Below are 26,754 nucleotides of genomic sequence, written 5' to 3'. Positions count from 1 at the left end.
AACTGAAAACATTTGTGTTTGACATCAAAAGACGAATAGAAGACCCAAAAGCAACATTTCAGTTTTTATTTCTACATATTTACAGTGCACAACTTAGAAGATAACACCTTTTGTTAGAACCCACACGTTTTTTAGGTGACATGTAACAGGCAGGTATGTTTTCCTGCCCATGTGTGTCCTATTGCATTACTAATTAAATTAATATAAAGCACTTAATATCTACACTCATTTTCAGATTGGATAGAAAAGGTTTTGCCTGTGTAGACTGCATTTAGAGGTGAAAACAGCATGAAAGCCAAAGAGCTGTCTATGGGTAAAAAAAAAAAAAAAGCAATTGTGAATATGAAAGAAGATGGAAAATTTATCAGAACCGTTGCACAAACATTGGTCATAGCCAGTACAACCATTTGGAATGTCCTGAAGAAGAAATAAACCACTGGTGCACTAAGTAACAGACATCCAACAGGTAGAACAATGAAAACATCAGCAGTTGATGACAGAAACATTGTGAGAGCTGTAAAGGAAGACCTTAAAACAACTGTCAGTGACATCAGCAACAACCTCTAGAGGGCAGGAGTAAAGGTATCACTATCTACTGTTCATAGAAGACTTCATGAGCAAAAGTACAATGGCTACACCAGACTATGCAAACCATTCTTTAGCAAGCAGAATAGGAAGGCCAGGCTGGAATTTTCCAAAAAGTACAGACATGAGCCTAAACAATCATGAGACAAAAGTTTTAAAGGACTGATGGATTTTTGTCATCAACTCCTGATGTTTTCCTTGGTGTACCCTGTTGGATGTCTGTTAGTACACCAGTGGTTTCTTTCTTCTTCACGACATTCCAAATGATTGTACTGGCCATGACCAATGTTTGTGCATATTAGATTTTTACTAACAAATTGATTAACTTTGAAATGAGAAGTGAAGTGGAAATGTCAAAGTGACAAGCGGATATTCAAGTATTTATTTTTGATAACAAAAAATGTTTGGTCTTGTTGCATGATCAGATTATAGTTTAGAAGTGTAGAAGAACTGCACGCAGTAAAATTCTTCTGTCAAAATGAAAGAAAAAAATCCATTTACAAGGAAAGAGGTCAAGTGCATGACACGTGTTCTACGTTGTGCATCTGATCCAAATGTAAATACCCGGAAAGAAAAGCTGAAATGTTGCTCTCGCGTTTTGTATTTGTCTTTTGGTGTCGAACCCAATTGATTTCAGTCTACAGCAAAAATAAAGAAATTGACATCACTGTTCTAATACCTCTGGTGGGCACTGTGTATTGCACAAAACAACAGCAACAGAATCAGTGTTGTAATAGTGGTCAGAAGCAAACTGCTCACCCAGGATGAGTTCACTGTAAACAACAATACGACATGTGTAACACGCATGAGTTTGAGTGGCAACATTTTAAAGCGCATGCAAAGGTAGATAAAACTGCCGGATACTGACCACTCATGATACTTTGTTGCCTACAACCAAAGCTATTCATGTTTTTTGACTCATTGCTATTCAGAGACCCCGGCGGGTATGTGGTATTGTAGACCACACACCTGGTGACTCTGGGAGTAATTGAATAGAGGCGTTTACTCGAGTGTTTACTCCTGACATTCAAGCAAATGCATACTATGCGGCTTGCAGTCGTGAATCGGAGCCACTTCTGCCACAAATGCAAAGCAAAATGCTGCACCACAAAGCTGCTGCTGTATCCTTTCACATTGAATGATGAGCAGTGAGATATATTGAACTCATGGACGGACATGTTTGCACAGAATGATGGGCAACACAGATCGATGACTGGCTGTGGTGGCTCACTGAACACAATCAAACACAGTGCAGACAAATGGAAAGGCATCCAGCTGTCATTCCTGAATATGGACGGCATGGATTATTAATGTTGATGGAATCTGCAACATCGTACCTTGCTTCCCTCAAAGGGCTCTTCCTTTAGCAGTAACAGTGGAGGGGATAAAAAGACAAGAAAGATGTGTGAGTAGTGGAGGTGTGCAGAAGTTACCTTTTCCTTCCTGGCCAACGTCCAGCTCATTTTCGCCACCACACAAACTCAAATGAGCAGCAAATGAGCTTCGGCAAACAGTCTCAGTCGGGCTCTCAATGAACATCTTCCCAGACTGATTACGTTTAACAGGGGGGGCCAAGGTCCACCCCTGGACTAATTGAGTCTTAAGTGAGCTGAAAGCAGCGCTCCCTCCTCCAACATATCACCGTCGTCTGTCTTCCTCCATTGCGTGGGTGATGTCGGCACTTTGGGTGGCGGACGGAGAGAAGAAGCACAACGTGTGAAGTCCAAGGTGTGGAGGTGAGAGCGTGTCCTGTTGAGTGGCAGAGAGCCAACATCAAGGCCTGCCTTTGCCTTGCACTTGAGGTGCTTCAAGACCAGAGAAACTGAGGACACTGCGTCAAACTGAACATAAGGCTATCAGTTTGGCCCTGGGAAATGTGGTTTGATTCCAAACCGTGATGATTGTTAAGTGTAGTAATATATTCACACCCACATCCCGCTATTTTTAGTGTGTGTGTGCCAAAAATGGAAGTAATGCTTTAAATTGACAATAGATTCATTCTCACCATATAGATTCCACCAAAAAGTGCTGCCATGAATTTGCTCAGGAGGGCGGCGCACAGGCTGGCAACATGGACGAAAGGTCCCTGAGGAGCAGAACGAACAACAGTTGGACCAGACGTTTGTTTTAACAGCAGAGTTTAACATCTTGCAGCAAACCGGGTCACCCCTGAACGAGAAAGGACCTAAGATTCTGATATCGTTGTTGTTCAAGCTTCTGAGTATATTCTCTGGCTCAACACTGTTAAACTGTATGGACCTGAGTATAAGATTGTAGCCTTTCCCTAGAAATAAATAAAGAAATAAATAAATCTGAAAAAGATGCGTCATTTTACGTATATTCTGGATGTTTATACAGTACATGCAAAGTAACAGGTAGCGCCGAACAATGTCTCAGATTTTCTTTCTGTCATTCACACACCAGTGAATTGGTGACAGAAAGACCCAATCGAAAAAAAGCGTCTCAGAGGTTATTAGCAAACAACTGAGGTGGAGTCCATCCATCCATCCATCCATTTTCTATGCTTCTTATTAGGGATGTCCCGATCCGATCTTCAGGATCGGGATCGGCTGCCGATCCACTTTGTGAAGATTGTCTGTTGAAGATTGTGTAGCAATATGTGCTGAGGCTGACATCCCATTAGAAAAGTTAGCTAAGCTACATCCATTTCTCAATTACTGGACAAAATGGGCCAGTGATGTATTGCATCAATAAATGTAAGGATTTTTCCATTTTATTCACAAACCCAAATAGCACACACTCTATGCTGGTAAAATAAATGGAAAAGGTAAAAAACTGAATTCTAAAAAATTTAAACGGAAAAAAAGGAATTTGGGAAAAAAATAAAACTGATTTCATAGGGCCATAAGAGAGTTTGTATAAAAAGCCATATATTCTACATCACACCACAAATTGATCTATAACCATGTCAAATGATTAGTCCTACTGTAAAAGTATTTTGAACGCCCATTTTTTCCAATTTTATCTTCTATTGGATGGATTTTTATTGGATTAAGGACCTGACTCACAGAGGTTTGTTACAAAAGCCAAACAATATTGTTGGTCATGCTGTGTTATAAAAAAGTCAATTCAGCAATACTTTGGTTGCATTATTTTTAATACTTTGAAGAGACATTTTCATAACCATATTCAATTCCACAAATTCATGTTTGCAACAAACGATTATTATTATTAAACAAACAAAAAAACGATTGAATCGGCAAGACTATAAAGAAATTGGATCGGATCGGACACCAAAAAATGTGGATCAGGACATCCCTACCGCTTATCCTCAATAGGGTCGCGGGGGCACGCTGGAGCCTATCCCAGCCTATCCCACCTCTCGCCCAGAGCCTATCCCAGCTGACTTCGGGGTCGCCAGCCATTTGCAGGACATATATAGACAAACAATTATTCATGCTCACAATTTAAAATTGCCAATTAACCTAATTTGGAATGTGGGAGGAAGCCGGAGTACCCGGAGAACATGCAAACTCCACACAAAGATGCCCCAGCGGAGATTCAAACCCAAGGTCTTGCCAAACCTGACTGTGGGGCCAACATGCAAACCACTCAGCCACCAGCAGCCCCCTGAGGAGGAGCCATGATCAATGAAGTGGTCATGATCAATGAAGTGGAGGCATCAAACAACTGTCGAGCAGCTCAGAAATATGATATTTAAATTACAGTCTACCGGTTGGTATTTCATTGATAGTCTCAAAAAAATATTTTTGTGAGGGGTCATCTTATACTGTATTCAGGGTTGTCTTATATTCAATATGGTATATTCAATTGGATCGCCAGAATGTAGGTCCTCTTAGCTGTGTGACATTGAAGACGCAAGCAGAAAGTCATATTCCATCATGGCAGGAACTGTCACTCATTACTAAAGAAAAAGGCTGTGATGGAAGAAGAAAAGCTCCCTCTACCTCCTTCCCCAGAGGCATCCCGCTGCCCAAGGCGCAGGTCAGGCCGATGACCTTGGCCACAAATGTCTTAAAAGTCAAATACTCCTTCAGGACGACTCCCCTCAGGATTGTCTTCATCTCCGGAATGCCCGAGCCTGAGGATGAGAAGATGCCAGGTGCATTGCCATGATGGAGCGCAGGGAAAAGAGGACTTGAAAGGGAGCAATTTCAGAGCGAGGGGAAGAGAGGAATAAATGAAGAACAAAAAGGAGGTGGGACGGCTGATTGATATTCATATAGTTTTTTGTATGCACATCTCATCAGAGCTATATTTTATGGCTTTCCTGCGGGCATGACCATGAAAGAAACCCATGTCCTTGGAGGCCTTATGGAGCATTACAGAACCAAGTACATTAGTCCAACACAGAACAGTGACTGTGAATTAGGGATACCAAACATGTGTTTAGGAATTAAATGTGTGTGTGTGTATGTGTCTTACCCACGGCCTGAGGAGCCAGTATCTGGGTGAATCCTGCAGAGAATGTGATGAGAACCACAGGGTAGGTGACCCAGGCGATGTATTGAAGAAACATGTTACTGTCCAGGCCACCGTACATCCACTTCTGTGCTGCACATACGGCATATACATATCAGTGTCATTGATAACCACCATCCTCTTCATTCACTATTTTTATCCCAAAATCACCATGAAACCACTTGTGTGCGGAATATGTGAGAAGAGTTCCAGGAAGTGTGGAAAACTAACTTTAAAAAAAACAACTTTCTATTCATGGCCCATGGTCATACCACTTCTTAAATTACTTAATTATTCCTCATTCATTTTAATCAGTTTAATCAATTATTCATGTTCGTGTAATACATAATACAAAATTATTCCAAATGCAGGTTACTGTCACAGGTTGGGTCCCAAGTTCTTCCACAGCTCAAGAAAAGTTTATTTGGTATAATATTATTCACTCTGAGACATCATTTCTCCCTGCCACAAATCCTGAAAATAATGAAAACTCCATAGTAAAACACAATGAAACGTAATATGTTATGCTAATATTTTATAACAATTTACAAGTATTTAAATGAGTATTCTTACACAAGTTGTCGGTCTGCTTTCTGCCTCTCTTCTTACCTTCTTGGCAGAAGGCTATGGCGTAGTCCATGACCCAGCTGACCAGTGCCATGAGCAGCCCCAGCAAGATGAGGAAGATCCAGTCCTCACCCACTCGTGAGATCAGGAACTTCTGGCAGCGAGATGCACACGCTGGAAGGAAGGTACACGGAGAAAGAAAAACAAGAATGGGAAAATAAATCAGCATGTTTGGAAGGACCCGATGATGAAGCAATGTGATGATGAGGCAAGATTGGGCACATTTTACTTACAGCATCTTCAACCATTTTATGATATCTTCGCAAGGGACAATACTATACAAATTAAATGTGGATACACTTTACTGTATAGTTGTCAGTGTACACCTTGTTTAGTAGTAAAGAGTTTCTAGCCACTGAAAATGCCATAATTGTATTGGCAAGTTATAATAAAAATGTATGGGGTGTACTCACGTTTGTGAGATCCTGTACATTTTCCAGGACCCAAAATGTACACGTACAGTCAACAAGCTGGAAGCGTGTCAAGGGTAAAAAAAAAAAAAAAAAGCAGTACCTTTGAGGATACCACCTCAGTGACAATCCATATAATGATGTCCTTTTTTTATCTCTAACCGCGGACCAATTTTGCTCTCCATGTGGCATTTCCATTCGAATGGAGAGAATAATCATTTGTGAAGAAAGGAAGAAGTAGAAGAAAAAAACACCTCAAAAGATCCAAATTGTAATCAGTGGCGAGATTTAGAAAATAACCTCATTATGTGGGATGTTTGTATAGAGGCTTTGTACATCCAGTGTTAATGAAAAGGAGTTTGCCTTTGTAAAACCCAGTCTGTGAAATAATGAAACGTGCAAAGACCTCCCCATATTGATGTCAACATGCGAGCCTGTGAGAGGAGCTGTAAAGCTATTTTGTCCAAAAATACAGAACTGAAATAGACACAGTATTTCTATGCATTCTAATAGCGTATTTACCAGGTAGAAGTGCAGTGGGAATGAGTGGCAACACCATAAAAGAGGCGATTACATGGTGAATATTGGAAAATGACGACACTGGGTCGTAGTGATAACTCGACCGTTATGTTACACCATATAACTGAGAGCTAGGTCAGCTAAAAGAAGCATCACTGGACTAATTTTGTCTCTCTTGTCTGTGGATGCTGCCAAAGCCTGGAATTCACTTCATCTATCCAGAGCATTCGTAGATGTGTCAGTCCCCTGAGAGGCTGTTAATGTGCTACTAACACATTTGCTAGATCTATATTTTAGGAAAAAAAAAAACAGCTTTAAGTCGTCATGGGGAGAACAGAAATGTTTGGAATAACGATGACATATCACATCTATTAACATCACAAAATTAACCAACATTTTTGTTCAAATGTATTTGTTGGAAATATTGAACTAAAGCAATGGTAAGGAATAATTGTGTCTGCGTTATGTGTTACGCGACAGTGTGTTAAACTATAGTCTATTATTAGTCAAAACATATTGAAATACAAGTGATACAGTATCTAGTATTCTGGTCACTAGGTGACAGTAATGACACAAAACATTGAGACATTACCTTACATTACATTACCTTAACACGGCATGAAGTCAGCCAGGGCATGTCCGACATGATAAAGTGAAAAAGATTATCCTCCCATTGAGTGTGGAAGTGGTAAACTTTTAGCTTCTTAAGTTTAGAAGAAATAAATTTGAGGCTAACTGGTTAGCATGATTGCTCGTTAGCTCGCTAACTTGCGAGCTAGCGACCATCTTGAGTCCCTGCAGCATAAGAATAGCTCAATGTGATGTAAACAATGAATAATAGGAGTGTAAAGGTGACTATAGGCGTTTTATTTCACCTATACAGGGCTCTAATAATGTTAAAAAACGTATTGTACGTGGGAGAAAGGTGGTGTCAAAGGCCCCCCACCTCTGTTCATAGATGGCTTCTCAACCTTAACATAGATGGCTTCTGTCACTCCCTCTTTCAAACCATCCTTCTTCTGTCCAGAATGCGTACATTTTTATTCTCAAAAGAGTGCTCTTTCTCTTTGAGGTGCAGGTAGACCGCAGATTCTTGACCTGAAGAGTTAGCCCGGAGTTGGGTTGATATGGACCTTAGTCAATATTTTTGGGATCTATCACGATATGACGATATAATTAAATTAAGCCGATCATGCTGTGGTAGACATGAGCGGCCAATGTGTCAGTACAGTGCACCGCGGCATGCTGTCACAGCAAAAGCACGTCATCAAATCTCAGTTTTTCCATTTCAAATGATCATTTATACCGGTATAAGTCATTTTTTTATCGCTGGAAGAATTTATACCAGTATATCGGTATATAAAAATTAAATCGCCCAACCCTAGATGTGCCATGCGCCTGCTCAGTGTCAGCTTGGTTTCCCCAAAGTAAAAATTGGTGCATTCCTCACCGCACTGGACAGCATACACCACATTGTTCTTCTGAGTATGGGTTGTCCTCTCTTTGGGGTGTACAAAGCTCTATGCTCTATGTGTTCTATGTTCTAACCACAAAAATGTTCCATTTATTAACACTGAATCCTATATCGCGGAAACTGATTTATCGTGGTCGGGTCAAATGAACTGCTATAAACAAGGGACGACTGTATTTCATTTTAATAATGGAGTGCATGAGAATGTGGACAAGAAAACAGAGCTCGCTTTAACTACATGGACATTTTTTAATGACATTCATTTTTTATTTTTAACGACTTTTTTCTTTTCAAACAGTGGGCAACAGTGCCCACACACACACACACACACACACACACACTAGGAAAAATAAAAGGGGGGAAAAAATAATAATAAATAAAAAATAATAATGACAAAAATAAATAAACACATTTTTAAAAAATCTTTGAAAATGAAATTCAGCATACAGAACATATAGAGGCAGACAGTGTGGCATCCCAGGTCAAGTTTCAATGGATACATAATGTGTGATGAGCAGGGGTTGGAATGTGTGGGATCGTTTTCCGAATGAGTTTTGTCTTAAGAGTCCACATTAGCCCCTTCAGCACACGTGGCATATGCTCATGCTTCCATCCATCAGTCATAGGTCAAAACACAAGCAGCATTATTTGAAGTTAGTAAAATAGCCACTTTTCCCAGTATTTTCTCCCTTTATTTACAGTGTATCTTCGCAAAAATGTCATTTGTTCCATACATCCTGAATTATTTTTCCCCTTTCGACAATTGTTGCTTAATTCTTACTACCCGCCAGTAATATCTGTAATAAATGTTTCTTTTTCTGACTTCATCTGGTACATTTACCACGTATATAACCTCGAAAACAGAATTATGTTGATTCTAATGATTTGTCTTATAGCAGAAACAAAGTCTGCCCGGTACGAGGAGATCATTTGGACAGCTCCAGAACATATGATAATGACCTGCAGAGATTTCACCACACAATCTCCAAAACTGCCCATACGCCGGTTTGTTGTTTTGCAGTTGCCTAATTCTAAGGGTAATGAAAAACTCCAGTTACTTTTCCATGTAAATTCTCTGCACAAAGGGGCACTACATGTTGTGTATTGTGTTTTATATACACGTTGATTCAATCTTCTCCAGTTAACTTTATATTTGCATCTTTTCCCACCTACTTTTAACATACATCGCAGAGAGACCTTTTTCTTTTTGCAGAGAAGAGTAAATTCTAGAAAATCACCCACTCTTTGGGACACAAATAATACAGACTGGCACAAAGAAAGAACCCATCCATTCATTTTGGTGAGGTGTCCTGATGAAGGTACTGATGTAACCTGCCCTGCTTCGCACTGCCCGCACCGGGGCTCAAACACAGGACCTTCGCAATGGGAGGCGACAGCGCTGACCACACAGCCAAAAGCCCGGACTGTCGACCATGTGTTCAGCGTAGCTCTCAAGGGAGAGGGAGTGAGGTTTTACCAACGTACACTTGCACAGCCTCACAGGCTGGCATCCGTTACACTGATATAGGGACTTTGACGGTTCAGTCGCGAACTGTCCATGGTTCTGGAATAACCAGGCAATAGCCCACTAACTAACACATTGACAAACTCAAGTCTAGGAGAGGTCTGCACTTTATTGGCATTCTAGTTTGTTTATTGACGTGTCATATGACATCAGCTGACATACATATATGGTGTAAAAAGCTTGAATGGGGAATAGGAGAGTGACAGAGAGGGATTCAGGTCGCAACGGGATGCAGCTCGTCTCCCTAGGGGATGTGGGACACAACTCATTGCACGCTACCCTGCAGTCAGGCCACCTGCTGCATGGCAGGATGCCCACAATGAACGCGCAGACACACTCAGTGAACACAGGCAGGATAACATGGAACATCTCTATGTGGAGTCACTACAAGTTCCTTTTGATAGGTTTTGTTTTTACTTCACACTACACTGGACAAGGGTTGGAAGACGGAGATGTGTGTAATTTCAGAAATATTTATTTATTCGTTTAAACACACAAGGAGCTGCGGCATGTTTTTAGTACCACAAAAAGAATGCAGAGATGTATGCGTGGGCTACCCTCGACCAAAAAGCTGCAGCTCTGGTTACTCATCAAAGTGCACAAATGTACAGTCGTCCAGCCTCCACAAAGATGACGCTCCCACATACACGCACACACACACACACACACTCTAGAGGGAAACACTAAAACTCCCACTGTCAAATTTGCTGCACTATTATTTAACAAAAGACACAACAGCGGAGGTGCCTTCGAGGCTCCAGAAGCAGGAATCTAAAAATACAACGCGGCCGGAGCACAAATCAGTTTTTGGCCAGGTTGGTGATGGTTTTAAATGGCGCCCATAAAAACAAGCAGGTTGTGGCAGGGCTTGATTTAGAGGCGTTTTCACCTGCGGCGCAATCTATCCATCCTGCTTGAATCAGATCACTGGGCACAAGGGCAAACAGACGGCTCAAGCTGTCACTTATGGGAAAGTACACGTGTAGGAAAAGCATATCATTATTGAGAGGCATGCTTCACCTAAAACAGGGGTGTCCAAAGTGTGGTCTATGTGCTTTTTCTGTCCTGCTGTATGTTTTTTATTGGCCCGTGGCTTATCACAAAAATACAATTTAATTAGGGACAAGCTATGTGGCTTGTCATACTGTACAGTATGTACACAAATAACCCAAAGACTAAGACTTTTCTTATTTACGTTACAACTTTAGCCTTGTGTTGATTTTTGCATTTTAAATAACAATAAGGTGATTATCAAAGTACCATGGTTGTGTATGCGGCAGTCGATGGAAACATGGACACCCTTGACCTACATACAAAGGTGCAACCATAGCAAATAACATAGTGGTCTCCTTTCCCGCCACCATGATTGACAACTGCACTGAGTAGTGCATGTTTGAAACAGACATGTTTAACGCGCATGCAGAGGTAGATAAATAGAAGTGATAATATACAATATAATTGATATGACAACCTGATTTTTTTTTTACCTTATTTGATTGCACCATACAGACAAAGGGGACACACAGCCCTTACAACGACATGAAATGAAAATGCAAGACAACACGGGGTCCACTTTTCTGAGAAGACTTTCTCCAAGATTTTGAACTGTGTCGGTGGTAATTTTTATGCATTTATCCACATTTGTGAGGTCACAGAACCTTGAAGGTGCTTGATGGGGTCCTCTCAAAATTTGAAGCATGAATATTAAGATTATGTGGCAAACTAGGGGTCTAACACAACCCCGATTGACTAATAGACTGATTAAGAGGTGTGTCACGACACTTTTGTCCATATCGCTTATGGACATATTTCCGTATGAACTAAAATCACCATAGAAGTGCTAATATGGAATAATCTGACCCAGCTAATCAGGTTAATCCACAGATTTTATTGTCAATTGTGGTGCAAGGGAGTATTTTGTACGTAGGCTGAAGTGGTGCCACTCCCTTGTCTGCTCATAAAACAAGACAAAAAATAATCTGACTGACGAGACCGCTGCACAAACACGGCACTGGCACCAGCACACGTTCTGCAGAGCAAATATCCCCGACACACACACACACACACACACACACGCACGCGCGCGCACGCACACACAGACAGACAATAGACCAGCCAGAAGAAGGGTATGTCTTTGTCTGACATTGAGACAGCCCGCTTGGCTGGAGGTCATTGCTGAGATCAGTCACATCTAATCATGGTCACATCTCTCTTTCAGGTAGCCCCTCTGTGCTCTACTTGACTAGGATATTGTATGACCACAGCTAGTGTTTATAAAACATCTTCCCCCACATCATATAAAAAAACAGCAGAGTGGTGCTGTCATGTAGAAAACATCTTTGACGAGCATTTTCGCAGTAGGTTCTTAAAAACAGTAGCGTGCTGTTTTATATTGAGGATCTTTGACTTGTGTTTCTGCAGTGGGGCACACTGCATACTAACATTAGAACTGAATATCAACTGTTGCATGTCAATACCTATGACCTGTGCCACTAAATTAAACCCTCTGACCAAAGATAAAAATCTTCCTAAAAGACTCACACTGGCACTTTGCACACGGGTCTTTTTCATACTCCTGTAGATCCGTGGCACGACTCCGGACGCTGGTGTTCCGCCGCAGTCCTCCGCCGTTCCGTACTCCGCCATCCCGTAGACGGGCCGCTTCCTCCTTGGCGTAGGCACCCAGTTCCTGGGTGTAGCGCCCATACATCTGGATGTGTCAGAGAGATTTCGCACGTTTATTAATGCAACGAAAACAAAATGCCTGGTCAACATATTATTTACTAAGATAATTAATAAATTAATTATAAACCTCCAGGGATTGGGTGAAATTGTATTTTTTTTTTTTTTTTTTTACATTTTTCATGAAATGAATAAATAATTTATATTTTGTGTTTTTCTTGTTAAAATAGATGGTACTATTATGACAAAAAATGGCATAAAAATACATATAAGAAATATTTTTAAAACTGATGTAAAAATAGGTCTGATTGTGTGTGGGTTTTCGTACATTATAGCGATCTAATTTATGTTATTTATTTATGTTATTATATAAAACTAAGACATGAATAACATCCAATTAAAAGCACAAAATGAATGGCGACCCACCATCCACCAGTTCAAGTTCCAGCCAAGTGTTTCCAGAGAGATGATTACATGGCTGTTTGACGTGTGTGGTAAAAGGCAGTACGCTAGCATGAATTAACTTGAGACAAATGTGCACATTAGCACTCAATAAGTCATCAAAACTTACCTTTATGCATTCCCACATAGTATCAGCATTTGACACCAAATATGAGGTGAAAGAAAAATTGTAAAAATACAGTAGTAGTCTATCTGTGCGGCATGAGATAAAGTTAGCACACGCACAATGGACATGCGTCAAGTGAGACGGATGTAACAGAGAGAATCTGGCCACTTTTCAACATAAAACATAAAAAAAAAAATGAAATGGAATTTTTTTTTTTCTTTCTGTGCGGCCCGGTACCAAATGACCCACGGCCCGGTACCGGGGGTTGGGAACCACTGGTCTTGAGGATTCCAAATGTGTGTGTGTGTGTGTGTGTGGGGGGGGGTGTTCCTTAAAAATACAACTTCATATGCGTGACTGTAGAGTTATTTTTCCATATTATCACGCTCTACAATCACACAACCTGATTATAGGGTAAAATGAAAATACAGTGAAAGTCACTAACGTGTGGTGAATCATTCGTATAACTTAGAATGCAAATATAAAATGTACAAAAAATCATGTCCCGATATAGTCACTATAAATTGAGTTAAAATTAGATAACATTTGACAGACATGCTCGGATGTCAAATCGGGCTTTTCATGTTACATTTCACTTGCAGGTGAGTGCTGGGTCAAATCCAGATTTTTTTTTTTTACTTGCCTATTTATATTATTATAATATTAATATATTTATGATACCCCCAATGTTCACACATTTTAATGTGAAATCCTTGGAATAAAAACATAATCCTAGTAGTACAGTAAAATACACAAAAGAACCAAAAAATTCAATTCATACCCACCCAGCTTGTCACATAATGTCACATAATGTTCTTTGAAAACCTCATCTTTGACTTAGTCACAAAATGACTTTTTTTTTGTAGACGTATCAGACGATGAGTTCCACCTGTCAACCCCGAGCCAATTAACCACAGGGCTGCTGCTCGATTGACTCCTAACGACGAGAGGAGGAGCTCCCAACCAACTAGCAAGTCATCAATCACGTATAAAGCCTACGTCTGAGGAGTAGGACCTTGTTGCTGCAGTCTAGAGTAGTTGCAAGCACCATAATGGCGCTATCTGGTTGTCCTTTTGGTGTGTTGGTGGTGATTGTAGTCATTCTAGCTGGTGATGTTGCTGTGGCTCAGCGCCAGTGGCCTGCTGCTCTAAATAAATATGATCCTCCTGCACTGCTGCCTCAGAAACGGATGAAAGACCCTCTTACACCTGTGGATCATTTTGATAAATGTCAAGTGGCGCACAATGAAAAGATCTTGTGTGGCACTGCGGATATTACCGATCAACAGTGTAAAGAGATCAATTGCTGCCATGATGGAAGGCAGTGCTACTACAGCAAAGCAGGTAACTCTCTTTGTGTCTTGATGTAGTTCAATCAGAATCTTAACTTGAGTTTTCTTGTCAGTGACTGTACAGTGTACAAAAGATGGACAGTTTGTGGTGGTGGTGGCTCGTGATTCCACTTTGCCCCCTGTGGATGTGAATTCTGTCAGCCTGCTGGAAATGAATGACCTCTCATGCAGCTCAGTCGACACGACCTCCAGTTTTGCTATCTTTCAGTTCCCTATGACCCTGTGTGGAACTACAGTCAAGGTGGGTGGGGAGTTTGAGACCTGGAGAAGCTTGAAATGTTTAATGGCAATCCTAACATTGAACTGATCATTTGAATTTTTGGCTGTTTTTGCAATGCTTTCCAGCAGGAGGAGGATGGTTATGTGGTGTATGAGAACCACATGTCTTCGTCCTATGAAGTGGGAGTTGGTCCCAAAGGTTCAATCACCAGGGACAGCCATTTTGAGTGAGTGACTGCAACAATGCATTAGAGAACATTGTGCTCATGTCTGAAGGAATTGCAGTGAAAGGTAAAATATGGCTATGAGAGGTATAGTCAAATGAATGCACTTTATAGGCTGAGCAATATTTGGAAGATATGCTACATGGAATATAGCTCCTCCAAAGAAATAAAATAGACAGTCTGACTTGTGGGCAATTCTACTTGTGCCCCTGCAAAGATGCGTTGCTTGATGGTGGATATAGCTTTCAACCAGTCCTGCTCAATTTTTGGAGTGCTTCAGTCCCTTACAGGTGTACCAAATTTTAAGGTCATCAGGCTAAACACCCTGAAGTCACAGTGGGTGTTCTGTAGAGTGCACTGAGCAGTGAAATTCCAAGTCTAACTTATGGGGGTCAAACTAATCGGTACATCCAGGTGGAGTTCAGTAGTGCCAAAAATTTGGCACAGGCACTCAGTAGGGCTGCCTTGACAAATTCTTTTGCATGCAGCGGTTCAGGAGTAAATTGCATATTGACTCTTAATACAAGTCTACAAATCTTTTGAGCTATGTGGAACGAGTTGCTATCAATAACAAATCCAGATAAGTGGCAGTCTACTGCACTTGACTCATTTTTGAGAACATGTTCTGTTTACACTGCCAACAGGTTGCTCTTCCAGTGTAGATATTCAGGCACAGCTGTAGAGGCTGTGATCATGGAAATAAACGCCCTTCCTCCACCTGTGTCGGTCGCTGCTGCTGGATCTATGAGAGTAGAGCTGCGACTGGGCAATGGAAAGTGTCTGTCAAAGGGATGTGTGGAAGGTGAGTACCATGGCCTTTTAAGTGTATTTTTGGTCCATCTAAGTACAACTCTGCTTCCAGAAGAGGCAGCATACAGCTCCTTCTACACTGCAGCAGACTACCCAGTCACCAAAGTGCTGAGGGAACCAGTGTATGTTGAGGTGCGCATTCTTGGGAGGGCCGACCCCAACATAGTCTTAAACCTGGAGCACTGCTGGGCCACCACAACCCCTAATCCTCAGAGCCTGCCCCAGTGGGATATCCTAGTTGATGGGTATATGCATAAACAGTATTATACTTGGTCAGTTTTCTGAACATTCTTTGGTATAAGGACTCATTCTGTCTCTGCAGGTGCCCCTATCACGAGGACCATTATAAGACCACTCTAGTGCCTGTGCATGGGTCTTCTGGCCTTCACTACCCAACACACTACAAACGTTTCATCTTCCAGATGTTCTCTTTTGTGGATCAAAACACCTTCAGCCCACAGAAGGACAGGGTGATATGGCCTTAACCTTTTTTTTTTGGTTTACTAGAAACTACATAGCATGCAACAATGGGCTGCAAGTAGTTTAAAATTATCTGGATGCTAGGTAATGTTGCGTTTCAGACCTGTTGAAAATGTTTCCCTTGATCAAAGGGTCTGGAAGCAACAGGTGTAAGTGTGGCTGACCACAAACTCTAGTATTGGCTTTGACTAGATCAGCTTTTGACTAAAACGCCATACAGATGTCAAGGAAAATGTGGTTATCACTTGTGACAATCTGAAACATGCTACATTTTTAAAAATTGGTCCTAATCCACTTTTGCTATCTGATGGGCTAAAAGCGAACTTTTCAGTTTTCTGGAACATGTCCAGAGATCAAATGACATTGCATCTGTCTGGACTGTGGAAATTGGCTGGCCCCATCCCAAATGAGACTTTTGGATTGTAAAAGCATTTTTGTTGCAGTAGAACTTGCATATATACAATTTGACTAAACTTATGACTTTGTAGGTTTTTATCCACTGTGCCACAGCAGTGTGCTATCAAAGCAGCATGCACTCCTGTGAACGACCATGCCGTCGGCAGCGTAAGTAACATCTGGAAGATGGCATCCACATTTTGCATTGTCTTTTTAAAATTGACACCAGCAAGTTGAACTTATCCCAATCATACAGGTCGCTCTGTGGCTGAAGTAAAGTATCAAAGCCCGGGGGCTCTGGTGTCAAGCAAGGAGGTGATTCTGACTCCACTGAGGTCTTTCTCTGCTGAACAGCAAAATATCTCTTCTGCTCTTAAATGGAAGAGATGACTACTGCAAGCTGGTCATGACTTTTAATAAAGGCTTGTTAAAAGCACTCTGCAGTGGCATTTATTATGAAGGTGACTCCCTTGACCTTTTGTGCAAAGGCACTAATGGTACTGTGTCCAGATTTTACAATTTCAAAAGTCAATGTAACGCCTGAGAAATGGTCTTTACTCAATTACCAAAAAGTTGCAAATGTGCTAGTTTTGAATTTAAACTGATACTCATCCTTCTAGAGTTACATGTATTCAGTTTTGCAGTGCATAAATGTACTACTGAGACTGCCCTTTACAGAAATGAACATTTGTTTAAACCAGAGCTGTAGAGTCTGGAAGGAGTACATTAAGATTTGAGCTTCAAGTTGTATCTCTAAATCAGACTTTTCCCATCTAACAAGCCAAAGAACCACACTTGAAGATGAGCATCACGTCTCGAGTCTCGCAGCAAGACTCTTTCTTGCCCTTGTAGTTTTCTATATGCTGCAACTTGCATCATTCTCCCTCACTGCTCTGCACACCTTTTCCACCCCCTCCTCTCATTGAAATGGGCATCACGACTCCTCCAGACTTGCTTGTTCTGCTCATATGAACAGGAGTGGAGGGTGCAGATAGAAAGCACAGTGGCTATATATGGCTTTAGTCTTGACAGATGAGCCAAGAGCACCATCCTGTCAGCATGGTCATCTCCCTTTACATTAACCTCCAACCTGCTGGGAAGCCTTTTATTTTTATTTTTTTTGAAAGAGGAACAGTGGCTGCACAGACTCATTACAGCCAGCCACCTCTATGATAGAGGATGCCAGCAAACCATTAAGCGTCTGTTGACAAACAGCACATCCCAGAGGAGTGGTTTCACCACTGGGTGGAATATGCTGTAGCTACAGGTTTAATTAAAATTAATAAGGTATTGCAAATGAGTTTTTTCTGGGGGCAAAAACAAGTCTTAACAGCATATTGTGTTAGTGCCCAAATTACGGTGGTAACTGTAACGCAATAGAATTTCCAGGTTTTCATTTTCTTGGAAAATATTCTTCCGTCAAAAGAGGGTATCAGTGATGGCAACAAAAAAGTGTGATCATAGGCATAGAACCAAGAACTGAGCTTCTTGCAACACAGTAAAGGGTCTAGTGCAGTGCTTCTTACCCATGGCGCTCAAGGACCACACAAAATTTCAGTTTTGCAGTTGTGTTCCTCAATGGCCTTGGCACCGCATCAGTCGTGAGATGATGCCGTGCATTGGATGATGCTGGTTGTCCCTGATGGAAATGAACCCCCTCAGTGTCCTTTGCTCTGCCACAGATGTCAGGCTGTCCAGCTCAGTGCCAATGACAGAGCCTGCCTTCCTCATCAGTTTGTCCAGGCATGTGGCATCCTTCTTGAGGCTGCTCCCCCAGCACACTACTGCATAGGGGAGGGCACTAGCTACCACAGTCTGGTAGAAGATCTGTAGCAGCTTCTTGAATACATTGAATACAATGAAGCCAGCCTTCTGAGGAAGCATAGATGGCCCTGTCCTTTCCCACACAGAGCATCTATGTTGGCATTCCAGTCCCGTTTATCATCCAGATGCACTCCCAGATATTTATAGGAGTGAACCACCTCCACACAGTCACCTTTAATGAGAACAGGTTCTGCGTGTGTCTTGTTTCTCCTAAATTCCACCACCATTTCCCTGGTCTTGGTGGTATTGAGATGCAGGTGGTTTGCATCGCACCAGATGACCAAGTCCTGGATCAGTTTTCTGCACTCATCCTCCTGTCCAGACCTGAGACATCAAACGATGGTCGTGTCGTCCGAGTACTTCTGTACATGGCAGAGTTCAGAGTTGTAGTAAAAGTCGGACGTATACAGGGTAAACAGAACAGAAGAGAGCATACTGTAGTTCTCCCGGTATGCAAACTGCAGAGGGTCGAGTGTGTGGTGGGTCTGTGGCCCTAGGTGACAGAGCAGCAGAAGTTCCATGGTCTCCATCACATATGACGTCTGGGCTACAGGCCTGAAGTCATTCAGCTCACTATGATGTGGTCTCATTGGGACTGGGATGATGCAGGAAGTCTTCCACAGCTGTGAAACCTTTCTCAACCCCAAGCTCAGGTTGAAGACGCGCTGAAGAGGGTCTCCCAGCACCCACGCGCAGGCTTCCAGTAGTCGAGGTGACACTCCGTCCTGCTTCTTTGCTGGGGCACAGCCTCCTTAGCTCCGCACTTACTTGAGCCCCTGTTATTGTGTGTTGTGTGGGGGGCTGCTGTGTGTGGGATGGGATGGTCAAACCTGTTAAAAAATGGTTTAATTGGTTTGCCCTTCTCACATCCCCCTCAATGTGGGCACCTTTCTTTGAGCTGCAGCCCTTGATGGTCTTTATTCTTGACATCCTTCATGTGTTGTTCTGCATCCTCTCTTCTATTTTCCTTCTGTAATGCTCCTTTGCTGCCCTTAGCTGGACTTTTAGTTCCTTCTGCACCCACTTAAACACCTGTGTGCCACTGTCTCTGAAGGTCTTCTTCTTCTTGAGGTTCAGAAGGTCTTTGATGTCACTTGTTATCCAGGGCTTGTTGTTGGCAAAGCAGCATACAGTCCGTACTGGCACAACAAAATCCATGCAGACGTTAATATAGTCCGTGGTTCGGGCGAGCATTTCCTCCATATTGTCACTGCTTATTCTCCAGTAGGATCATGGATAAGCTGGAGCCTATCCAATCTGACTTCACGCGAGAGACGGGATACACACTGGACATTCATAGGGCACGTATGCACTCACATTAACAACCATTAACAATTTTGAGTCTCCAATTAACCTAACACACATATTTTGTGGAATGTGGGAGGATGGGCGTGCCACCAGTAATTCTGGACCCCATGAAAAGAAATCACATTAGGTCCCCCCCGAAGCAGCTGTTCTCACCACGTCTCTATTTGAAATTGTCCTAACTTTCCCCCCCATACAGCGACCCTGTGGGAGGAAGCCGGAGTACTCAGGGAAAAAACAACCAAACTCCAAACACAGATGCCCAAACGAACATTTGAATCTCAATCTTCTGAGTGCGCGGCCAACATGCTAACCACTCGGCCGCCAGCGGCCTGTATAATGAGTTTTAGAATTTCATCAATAAGTCTCCAATTATCGTCTGTTTCCAATTAACACCCATACTCTATAATTCAAATATTTGGCGTATTATTGTTCAGCTGCTCAAAAGTGACAGTATCACCTTTCAAACAGGGTGAGTAGTTTTACTTTATTTTACTTTTTATTTTCTAGCTGTTAGCTTCTCTTTATACTTGTATGACACTTAAGAGTCTTCCTTAAAGCACTGTCTGTACAATTACTAAAAGTTGGATTTTATTTATACAGTTTGAGCCTGGAACAAATTATTTCACTTTACATTATTTCCCATGGTAAAAATTGTTTTGAAATCAGAGCATTAGAGATGCTGTCCTTGAGCCAAAATTGGAAATAAAAATTAATTGGGGACTATAATGGTGGTCAATGATGGCTGTGTATTTTATTAGCTGTTTCACTGCTCTCTATTTTATACTCTGTCGGAGTTTTTTAATTGTGTCCTGCTGCCCGGCCTACACTCTTATTAGTTATTACATCCTACTGCTGTGCATTCTAATGCAGCTCTTGCATTGCATCTTTCAGATTGTGGAAGTGTACCTAATGTTGTGTCTTCTAAATATGCGATAATGACGACTTGAAGTCATACATTTACGCCCACCACCAGACATACACACCAAGTGTTTAATTGGGGCATTTTAGTTGATCTCTCCGGAGTACCTGGCCATCTGGTTGACGACACCCTACGAGAGCAGCAGGGGGGTTACCAGAGCTGTGATCTCAAACCGGTCCACCTCCCACATGACCAACTTCAGAATCGACATTAGTCAGTTTAACTCCCACACTGAACCCTCTATACCAGTTCAGCTCCCGCGCCTCCCATCTGGTTGCTGTTAGATGCTTTGTGACTGCACGGCAGGAAGATAGTAGTTTGGGGCTAACGCGTTATTGCTGCTGTGCCAAATACGCACGACTTACAGGATAATGTATCTGAGCACAATCTTGTTGTAATCCAAATTCTTTTTAGTTATTTTCTTATTTGCATGTTATCTGATTCAGCATATCATATGAGGGGGAAATGCAAATGAGTGTTGTGTAAGAGGAATAAGAAAGTCACCACCATGTACCATCGCTGACTGTGATAGGTCAAGGCCTCTGTCAATCAATAATATCCTAGTCTAAAAAGCCTCAACTCAGATGTACCGAACTGATGTATGAATATACACTGCTCAAAAAAATAAAGGAAACACTCAATTCACACTCAGTCAAAACTGCTGCGCCGTTATTCAAACTGTCCACTTTGGAAGCAATACAGTTTGACAATCAATTTCACATGCCGTTGAGCAAATGGAATAGACAACAGGTGGTGCCTTTTTCCACTTTAATTTTGAGTGTGACTCCAAATCCAGACCTGCGTGGGTTAATAAATTGGATTTCAGTTGATAATTTTTGTGTGAATTTGTTGTCAGCACATTAAACCATGTAAAGACCAAAATATTTAATAAGAATATTTCATTAATTTAGATCTAGGATGTGATATTTTAGTGTTTCCTTTATTTTTTTGAGCAGTATATAAATGAGACAATAACTGGCATTTATTATTGCTGCTTGCTCTAATATTATTTAAGTTAGTTTTTTGGGGGAAATTTTATGACTCTGCTTTAAAATTAGAAGAAAAAAACTGTACTTTTTTGGAAAATATAATACTGAGAGTTCAACATGTCTGCAGCAAGGCGCTATGGATGGCATAAGCATGGATGGCATGCTTATGTTGCTGAAAAAAATATCCACATTAATTTGGTCATAAAATAACACGTATTCATTATTTTACACTAAAATCATTTTTTTAACAATGCCAACAAAAGTCTTACAAAAACACGAATTTTGAAAATTATTAATCAGATTTAATATTTATTATAGGAAACATTTTGTGTTTAAAAAATATATATATTTTGACAATTTCACAGTGTTAAAAAAGACCATTTGGACCTGAACGTAAGACAGCACATTTTCTTTTAGTATTAAAATCATGATTTTGATATCTGTGAGAACTTGCATTAAAAAAATAAATAATATGTCGCATTGGGTCCAGACCCAACCATGATAAGTGAATTTCCGCAAAGTAGGATTCCTTTTTTATAAATTGAATATTTTTGTAGTTATGGCATAGAAAACCTGTTTATGATCTTCTAAAGACATTTTTATTTGCATTATTAGAGCCCTCTAGACATGAAATATCATCTATATAGTCACCTTTACATTCGCATTACCCAATATAGTATACAGGTATATACTGTAATCAGATAAAACAAGCCATTAAAGACATAAATAAAACTCGTGCTTGTGTGTAATGCAGTAAATGCAGTAAATTCCGGTGCTACAATTAATAGGGGAGCAGAATGGCTGGCAGACAGGAAGTGACGTCGGGGGTTCAGAGTTGAGTTTTTGCTTGTCGTGGATTATGGTCGCAACAGTATCCCGTGTTATTATTATGATGATGTTATTATTATTGTGCTTATTGTGAGATAATTTAAACTTGCAAATCAAGTCTGGTGCTTGTCTCACCGAACACCTAGTGACCAATGTAGAATACTACATTCATAATTTGAATCATCTTCTTAATGGTTTATATTCATATTTTAGTTCATTTAGCCTTTTTTATGCTTGGAAATACTTAATTTAGGCAAAAAATAAGTGGAATTTGCTTAAATATGCATTTTATTGGCTAATCATAGGCCGTATTAAACCATGGAACAGCATGATTTAGTAATTAGTGTGTTTGAAAATTCGTGATAGACTGAAGCCGCGAAACTTGAACCGTAATGTGGTGACTGTATAATATTTTTGAGATGCTCGACTCATTGGTTCATTGGTCAAAATGAATTTAAAATTAGCGTCATGAATCCTCCTCTGTTGTTTGCTAACTCTCCCAACTGTTTTGCGACTGCATCTCTCCAGGTGTGAGTGACAGGAAGAAAACCTCTTACTCGCTTGGAGAGAAGTAATTTGGCACCACCTTTTGGTTTGCATGTACACAGTACATCTCTAGACTCAGAATATAAAACAACCTGCCTTTTCAGCCTTTTTTAAAAAGAAAAACTACCGTCTTACATTCTTATATTAGAATGGTATATAGGATAATAATGTGCTATAGATATATTGCATACTCTTATGCTCTACCTACCTCATTACTTATAACTGTGAGTGTTATACGCTACCAGAGAACTTTCCAGAAAAAAGGACAAAATGCCACACATCCACCAACCTTTCCGCAGTGAAAGTGGCTGCAGTGAAACTCCACTTTACTGCCCCCTCCCTCTCTGTGGCACATTTTGAATCTTGACCATGTGCAAGCATCACACAACAGATGAGATTAAAGTTCTTCATTATTCAGCAATTCCCAAGGCGCTGCAGTGTAATGTATTCGCTGTGAGGAGAGCGGCAAGGACAAATATTTGACATTCTAATGACCAGGCCTCATGTTGGGATGTCATCACTACAGAGATGTTGTCTCTGATCATGTCAGCATGACGGATTAACAGGAGGAAAGAGAATAATTAGGCTGTCTGAATTGTAGGGATGAGAATGAAAATTGAATGAGAGCAGGAGTGACGAATTGGACTCATCTCCTCATCAACATTTGCATTATTACAGGTAGCTACCCTTTGAATAGTTAGCCATGAGGCTAATGGGTGGGGGTTAAAGATGGAAAACACCACTGCTGTCGAGCAGACCGATGTGACACAGAGAAGAAAGCACACCAGCACACAATCTTGTTAGCACAAGGGGGGGAGAAACGAGGGCTTGGAGAGTGTTGCGGAGGCTGAGGGATCAGGCTGGGAGAATGATTAGCTGTCAGAACAAGACTGGAAGGGGCAGAGCTGCTTGTTTTGCTCACAAGACGCCAACATAAAATTTGCAACAGGTTTAAAAGCGGCCCTTTTTTTCACCGTTTTCACCATGACACCTAAAGCTATAGCAGAATGCTCACAACACTAGAAAACACTGTGATTTGCACATTTGCCGTAAAAATAAAAATAACAATCATCAAACACTTTATTTAGGTCCACTAACACAATATAAAGAGAACCAATACAACTCTGTACCAAGAATTAGAATGTTTGAGTAAAATGGGACCTTAGGTTGTGAAATTCAGAGTTGGACCAAAAGTTTTGCACCGAAAGTTGCTAAACTGTTCTAAGCTGCCACCAGCTGAGACCAGACTTAAGTTCAGTGAGCATGTAACGGGTGAAGTCCCATTGGCTGGATGGGTGAAAGCTTATTGTGCAGAGTTTTCTGATGACCTAAGGCTCAGTTTTCTCTCTCACTTTCAGAACTGCTGGGTCTGGGTCTGCTGACCCACCACCCACTTGAAAAGCCCTGACAAAAAGGAAAAATATGATTAAGACCATAACAACTAGGCTATTGCAATTAAATGGTACGCCAGTCGCTGTCCTGGCTGCTCAGTACAATATACTCTACATACTGTAGATAAAAGTGCCAATTAGTATTAAGTAAATTAGTATATATTCATTACCACTTAAACGCCTTTTGCTCAATCCTATCAGGTGGCATTTTAAATATGCGCCTAAATATTTTTATTTACAATATTTTAATATTCTTATTCATGTGTGCAGCTACTGTTCAGTTCGCTTCCATAAAAAGTCCATCCCTCCATCCAGCCATCTTTTTCATCTTATCCGAGGTTGGGTCACAAGGGCAGCAGCCTAAGCAGGGAAGCCCAGACTTCCCTCTCCCCAGCTACTTCATCCAGCTCCTACTGGTGGATCCCGAGACGTTCCCAGGCCAGCTAAGAGACATAGTCTCTCCAATATGTTGTAAAAAGTGAATTTTCTAATTTTGAGACTTTTTTAATTCTATAATTTGTTTATTAGCCAGGGTTAGTCTATTAAGGGATTAAGCTTTGTCACCATTCATGTCTGTTATTAATGTTACAGGTGAGTATTCAGTGTATTTATTTACCCTGGAATTCCATCCATCTATTTTCTATGTCGCTTATCCTCATTAGGGTTGCGGGGGTATGCTGGAGCCTATCCCAGCTGACTTTGGGTGAGAGGCGGGCTATACCTTGGACTGGTCGCCAGTCAATCACAGGGCACATATAGACAAACAACCATTCACACTCACATTCATACCTATGGACAATTTAGAGTCGCCAGTTAACCTCACATACATGTTTTTGGAATGTGGGAGGAAACCGGAGTACCCGGAGAAAACCCACGCACGCATGGGAATAACATCCAAACTTCATACAGCGATGCTACCTTGGAATTTGATTTTCTTTATTTTATCTGTGAAAATGTGTTTCTTCGGATTGGGTGGCACCTCAGAGGTTCCACTATATAGGTTTTTCTGGTGATTTTCAAGTGAAACTCCTCACAAAGCGCAATGATCTATTTTAGGAGCTAAATTAATTTAGATTTTCTTCCTTTCCTCTCTGCAGGCTATGCAGCGGTTCATTCTGCAGCAGGTAACGGTCCAATTTGGCAGTGACAGCACCTGAAATGGACCCAAGCCATCCTCAATGTGGGAGAGAGGACAAGAGTGCTGACTGGGGATGAATTTAAGAAGACACTTTTACCTTGAAGAAGGAAAGGACACTGGTAGGGAAAACTATAGTACGCGCGCGCGCACACACACACACACACACACACACACACACACACACAAACGCCCAACCTGCCCAACTGCTCTGTGACATTTTGCAACAAATAAAAAAAGCAGCAGATCCCACACTGGTGAGTCCATTTTCTGTGGACTGAGACATTTGCACTCTGCTATTCAGATCATACTATTCTGTCCATTATCATTTCTTATGCCTGTGCGTTGCCCAGGGTAGATAGTGGAATCTTAAGTAGGACTTTGTGTCACACTGCACCACCATAGCATATTTTACATAAAGATGTTGCAGCAGTGTGGCTTTAAATATTAATCAGCCTTGGTCATACTGGAAGACCAGGAATGATCTTCTCAGTGCTGAAATGTCTAGAAAGAACTCTATGCACATACATGCATAGATTTAAAATGACTACTAACCTATGGGCTATGGCATTACAGTGGTGCTGCAGTGCCATGTCATACCTGTATGTGTGTGTGTTTGCTGGATCATGACTTTGATACCTACAGCTGCCAATATCCCAAGCATCCTGCTGTCAGAGGGACAAGGGCGCTCTGCATCAAACATCTGCTCTAACAGAGACTTACCACACCTTAGCATGTATGTGAATGTGAAAACATATGCTCGCTCACACTTACCTACAAAGCAGACACTTCATTAGGTAGACCTCCACAATTAAATGGATGGATGCAGCAAATGCACTACTGATCGAAAGGAAATTAAATTAAAGGTCCCATGTAATGCTATTATTATACTGGACATTTTAATTATGTTCTAACACCTAAGTTCCCAAAGTGGGGTACGCGTACCCCCAGGGGTACACCAATTGTGATGGGGGTATGTGAATGAAAATGAAAAACAATTAGCGCCTAACACTCACAATTATGAGTGTGCCTGAACGCCTCACGGCGGGAGTCAGAGCGTGAAGTTTTTTATTGCTCTGTGTGCAACATACAGTATGAACAAATAAGTAAGTTTGATGATTATTTTGTGAATTAACAGTGTTTCATCTTAAGATTTCATTTATATCCAATCCACGCACTGCCTGTCACTGAAAGCCTGTCACTGTGAGTCGGGTCTCACCCGAAAATGAGGAGTTGGTTATATGTATTTTTGTATTTCAGATACTATTAAGAGGGGTTTGTGGTTCTTTTAGAGCTGGGACACCATGGAACGATTCCGGTCAGATCATCATTTAATCATCTTTGTTATGCAAGTGCATAGGCTCTTTTAGCAACATATGCGTGTGGCCAGAGGAGCGTGGGCTTGTCCAAAGGAGGGATTTTGTCCAAAGGGGTGTGTGTGTGTCCAAAAGGTTGTGTGTGGTCTTGTTGAGTCACACAACGCATACAAATGATGGACACTTC

At 41.2% G+C, this 26,754-nt stretch overlaps 1 protein-coding gene across 13 annotated transcripts in view; it reads right to left on the bottom strand.

Annotated features, from left to right (window-relative positions):
• The window catches only part of clcn2a (chloride channel, voltage-sensitive 2a), a 76,711-nt gene that overhangs the window by 23,582 nt on the left and 26,375 nt on the right, over positions 1–26,754 (bottom strand). For 9 of the 13 annotated variants that reach the window (XM_054756424.1, XM_054756372.1, XM_054756409.1 and 6 more), the window contains 6 exons: positions 12,122–12,290; positions 5,638–5,769; positions 4,993–5,121; positions 4,515–4,648; positions 2,591–2,671; positions 1,923–1,946 (listed from right to left, as the gene is read on the bottom strand). In XM_054756424.1, the coding sequence (XP_054612399.1) occupies positions 1,923–1,946; positions 2,591–2,671; positions 4,515–4,648; positions 4,993–5,121; positions 5,638–5,769; positions 12,122–12,290 (669 nt within the window). Of the gene's footprint in view, positions 1–1,922; positions 1,947–2,590; positions 2,672–4,514; positions 4,649–4,992; positions 5,122–5,601; positions 5,770–12,121; positions 12,291–17,837; positions 21,593–26,754 lie in introns of those variants that run through there. The other 4 variants (XM_054756442.1, XM_054756462.1, XM_054756472.1 and 1 more) reach the window with 4 other exon arrangements.

This window comes from Dunckerocampus dactyliophorus, chromosome 2 (genome assembly GCF_027744805.1).
Source record: "Dunckerocampus dactyliophorus isolate RoL2022-P2 chromosome 2, RoL_Ddac_1.1, whole genome shotgun sequence".
Classification (NCBI taxonomy): domain Eukaryota; kingdom Metazoa; phylum Chordata; class Actinopteri; order Syngnathiformes; family Syngnathidae; genus Dunckerocampus; species Dunckerocampus dactyliophorus.
The sequence above is the reverse complement of the archived record's forward strand: the minus strand, read 5'-3'. Positions and strand labels throughout refer to the sequence as shown.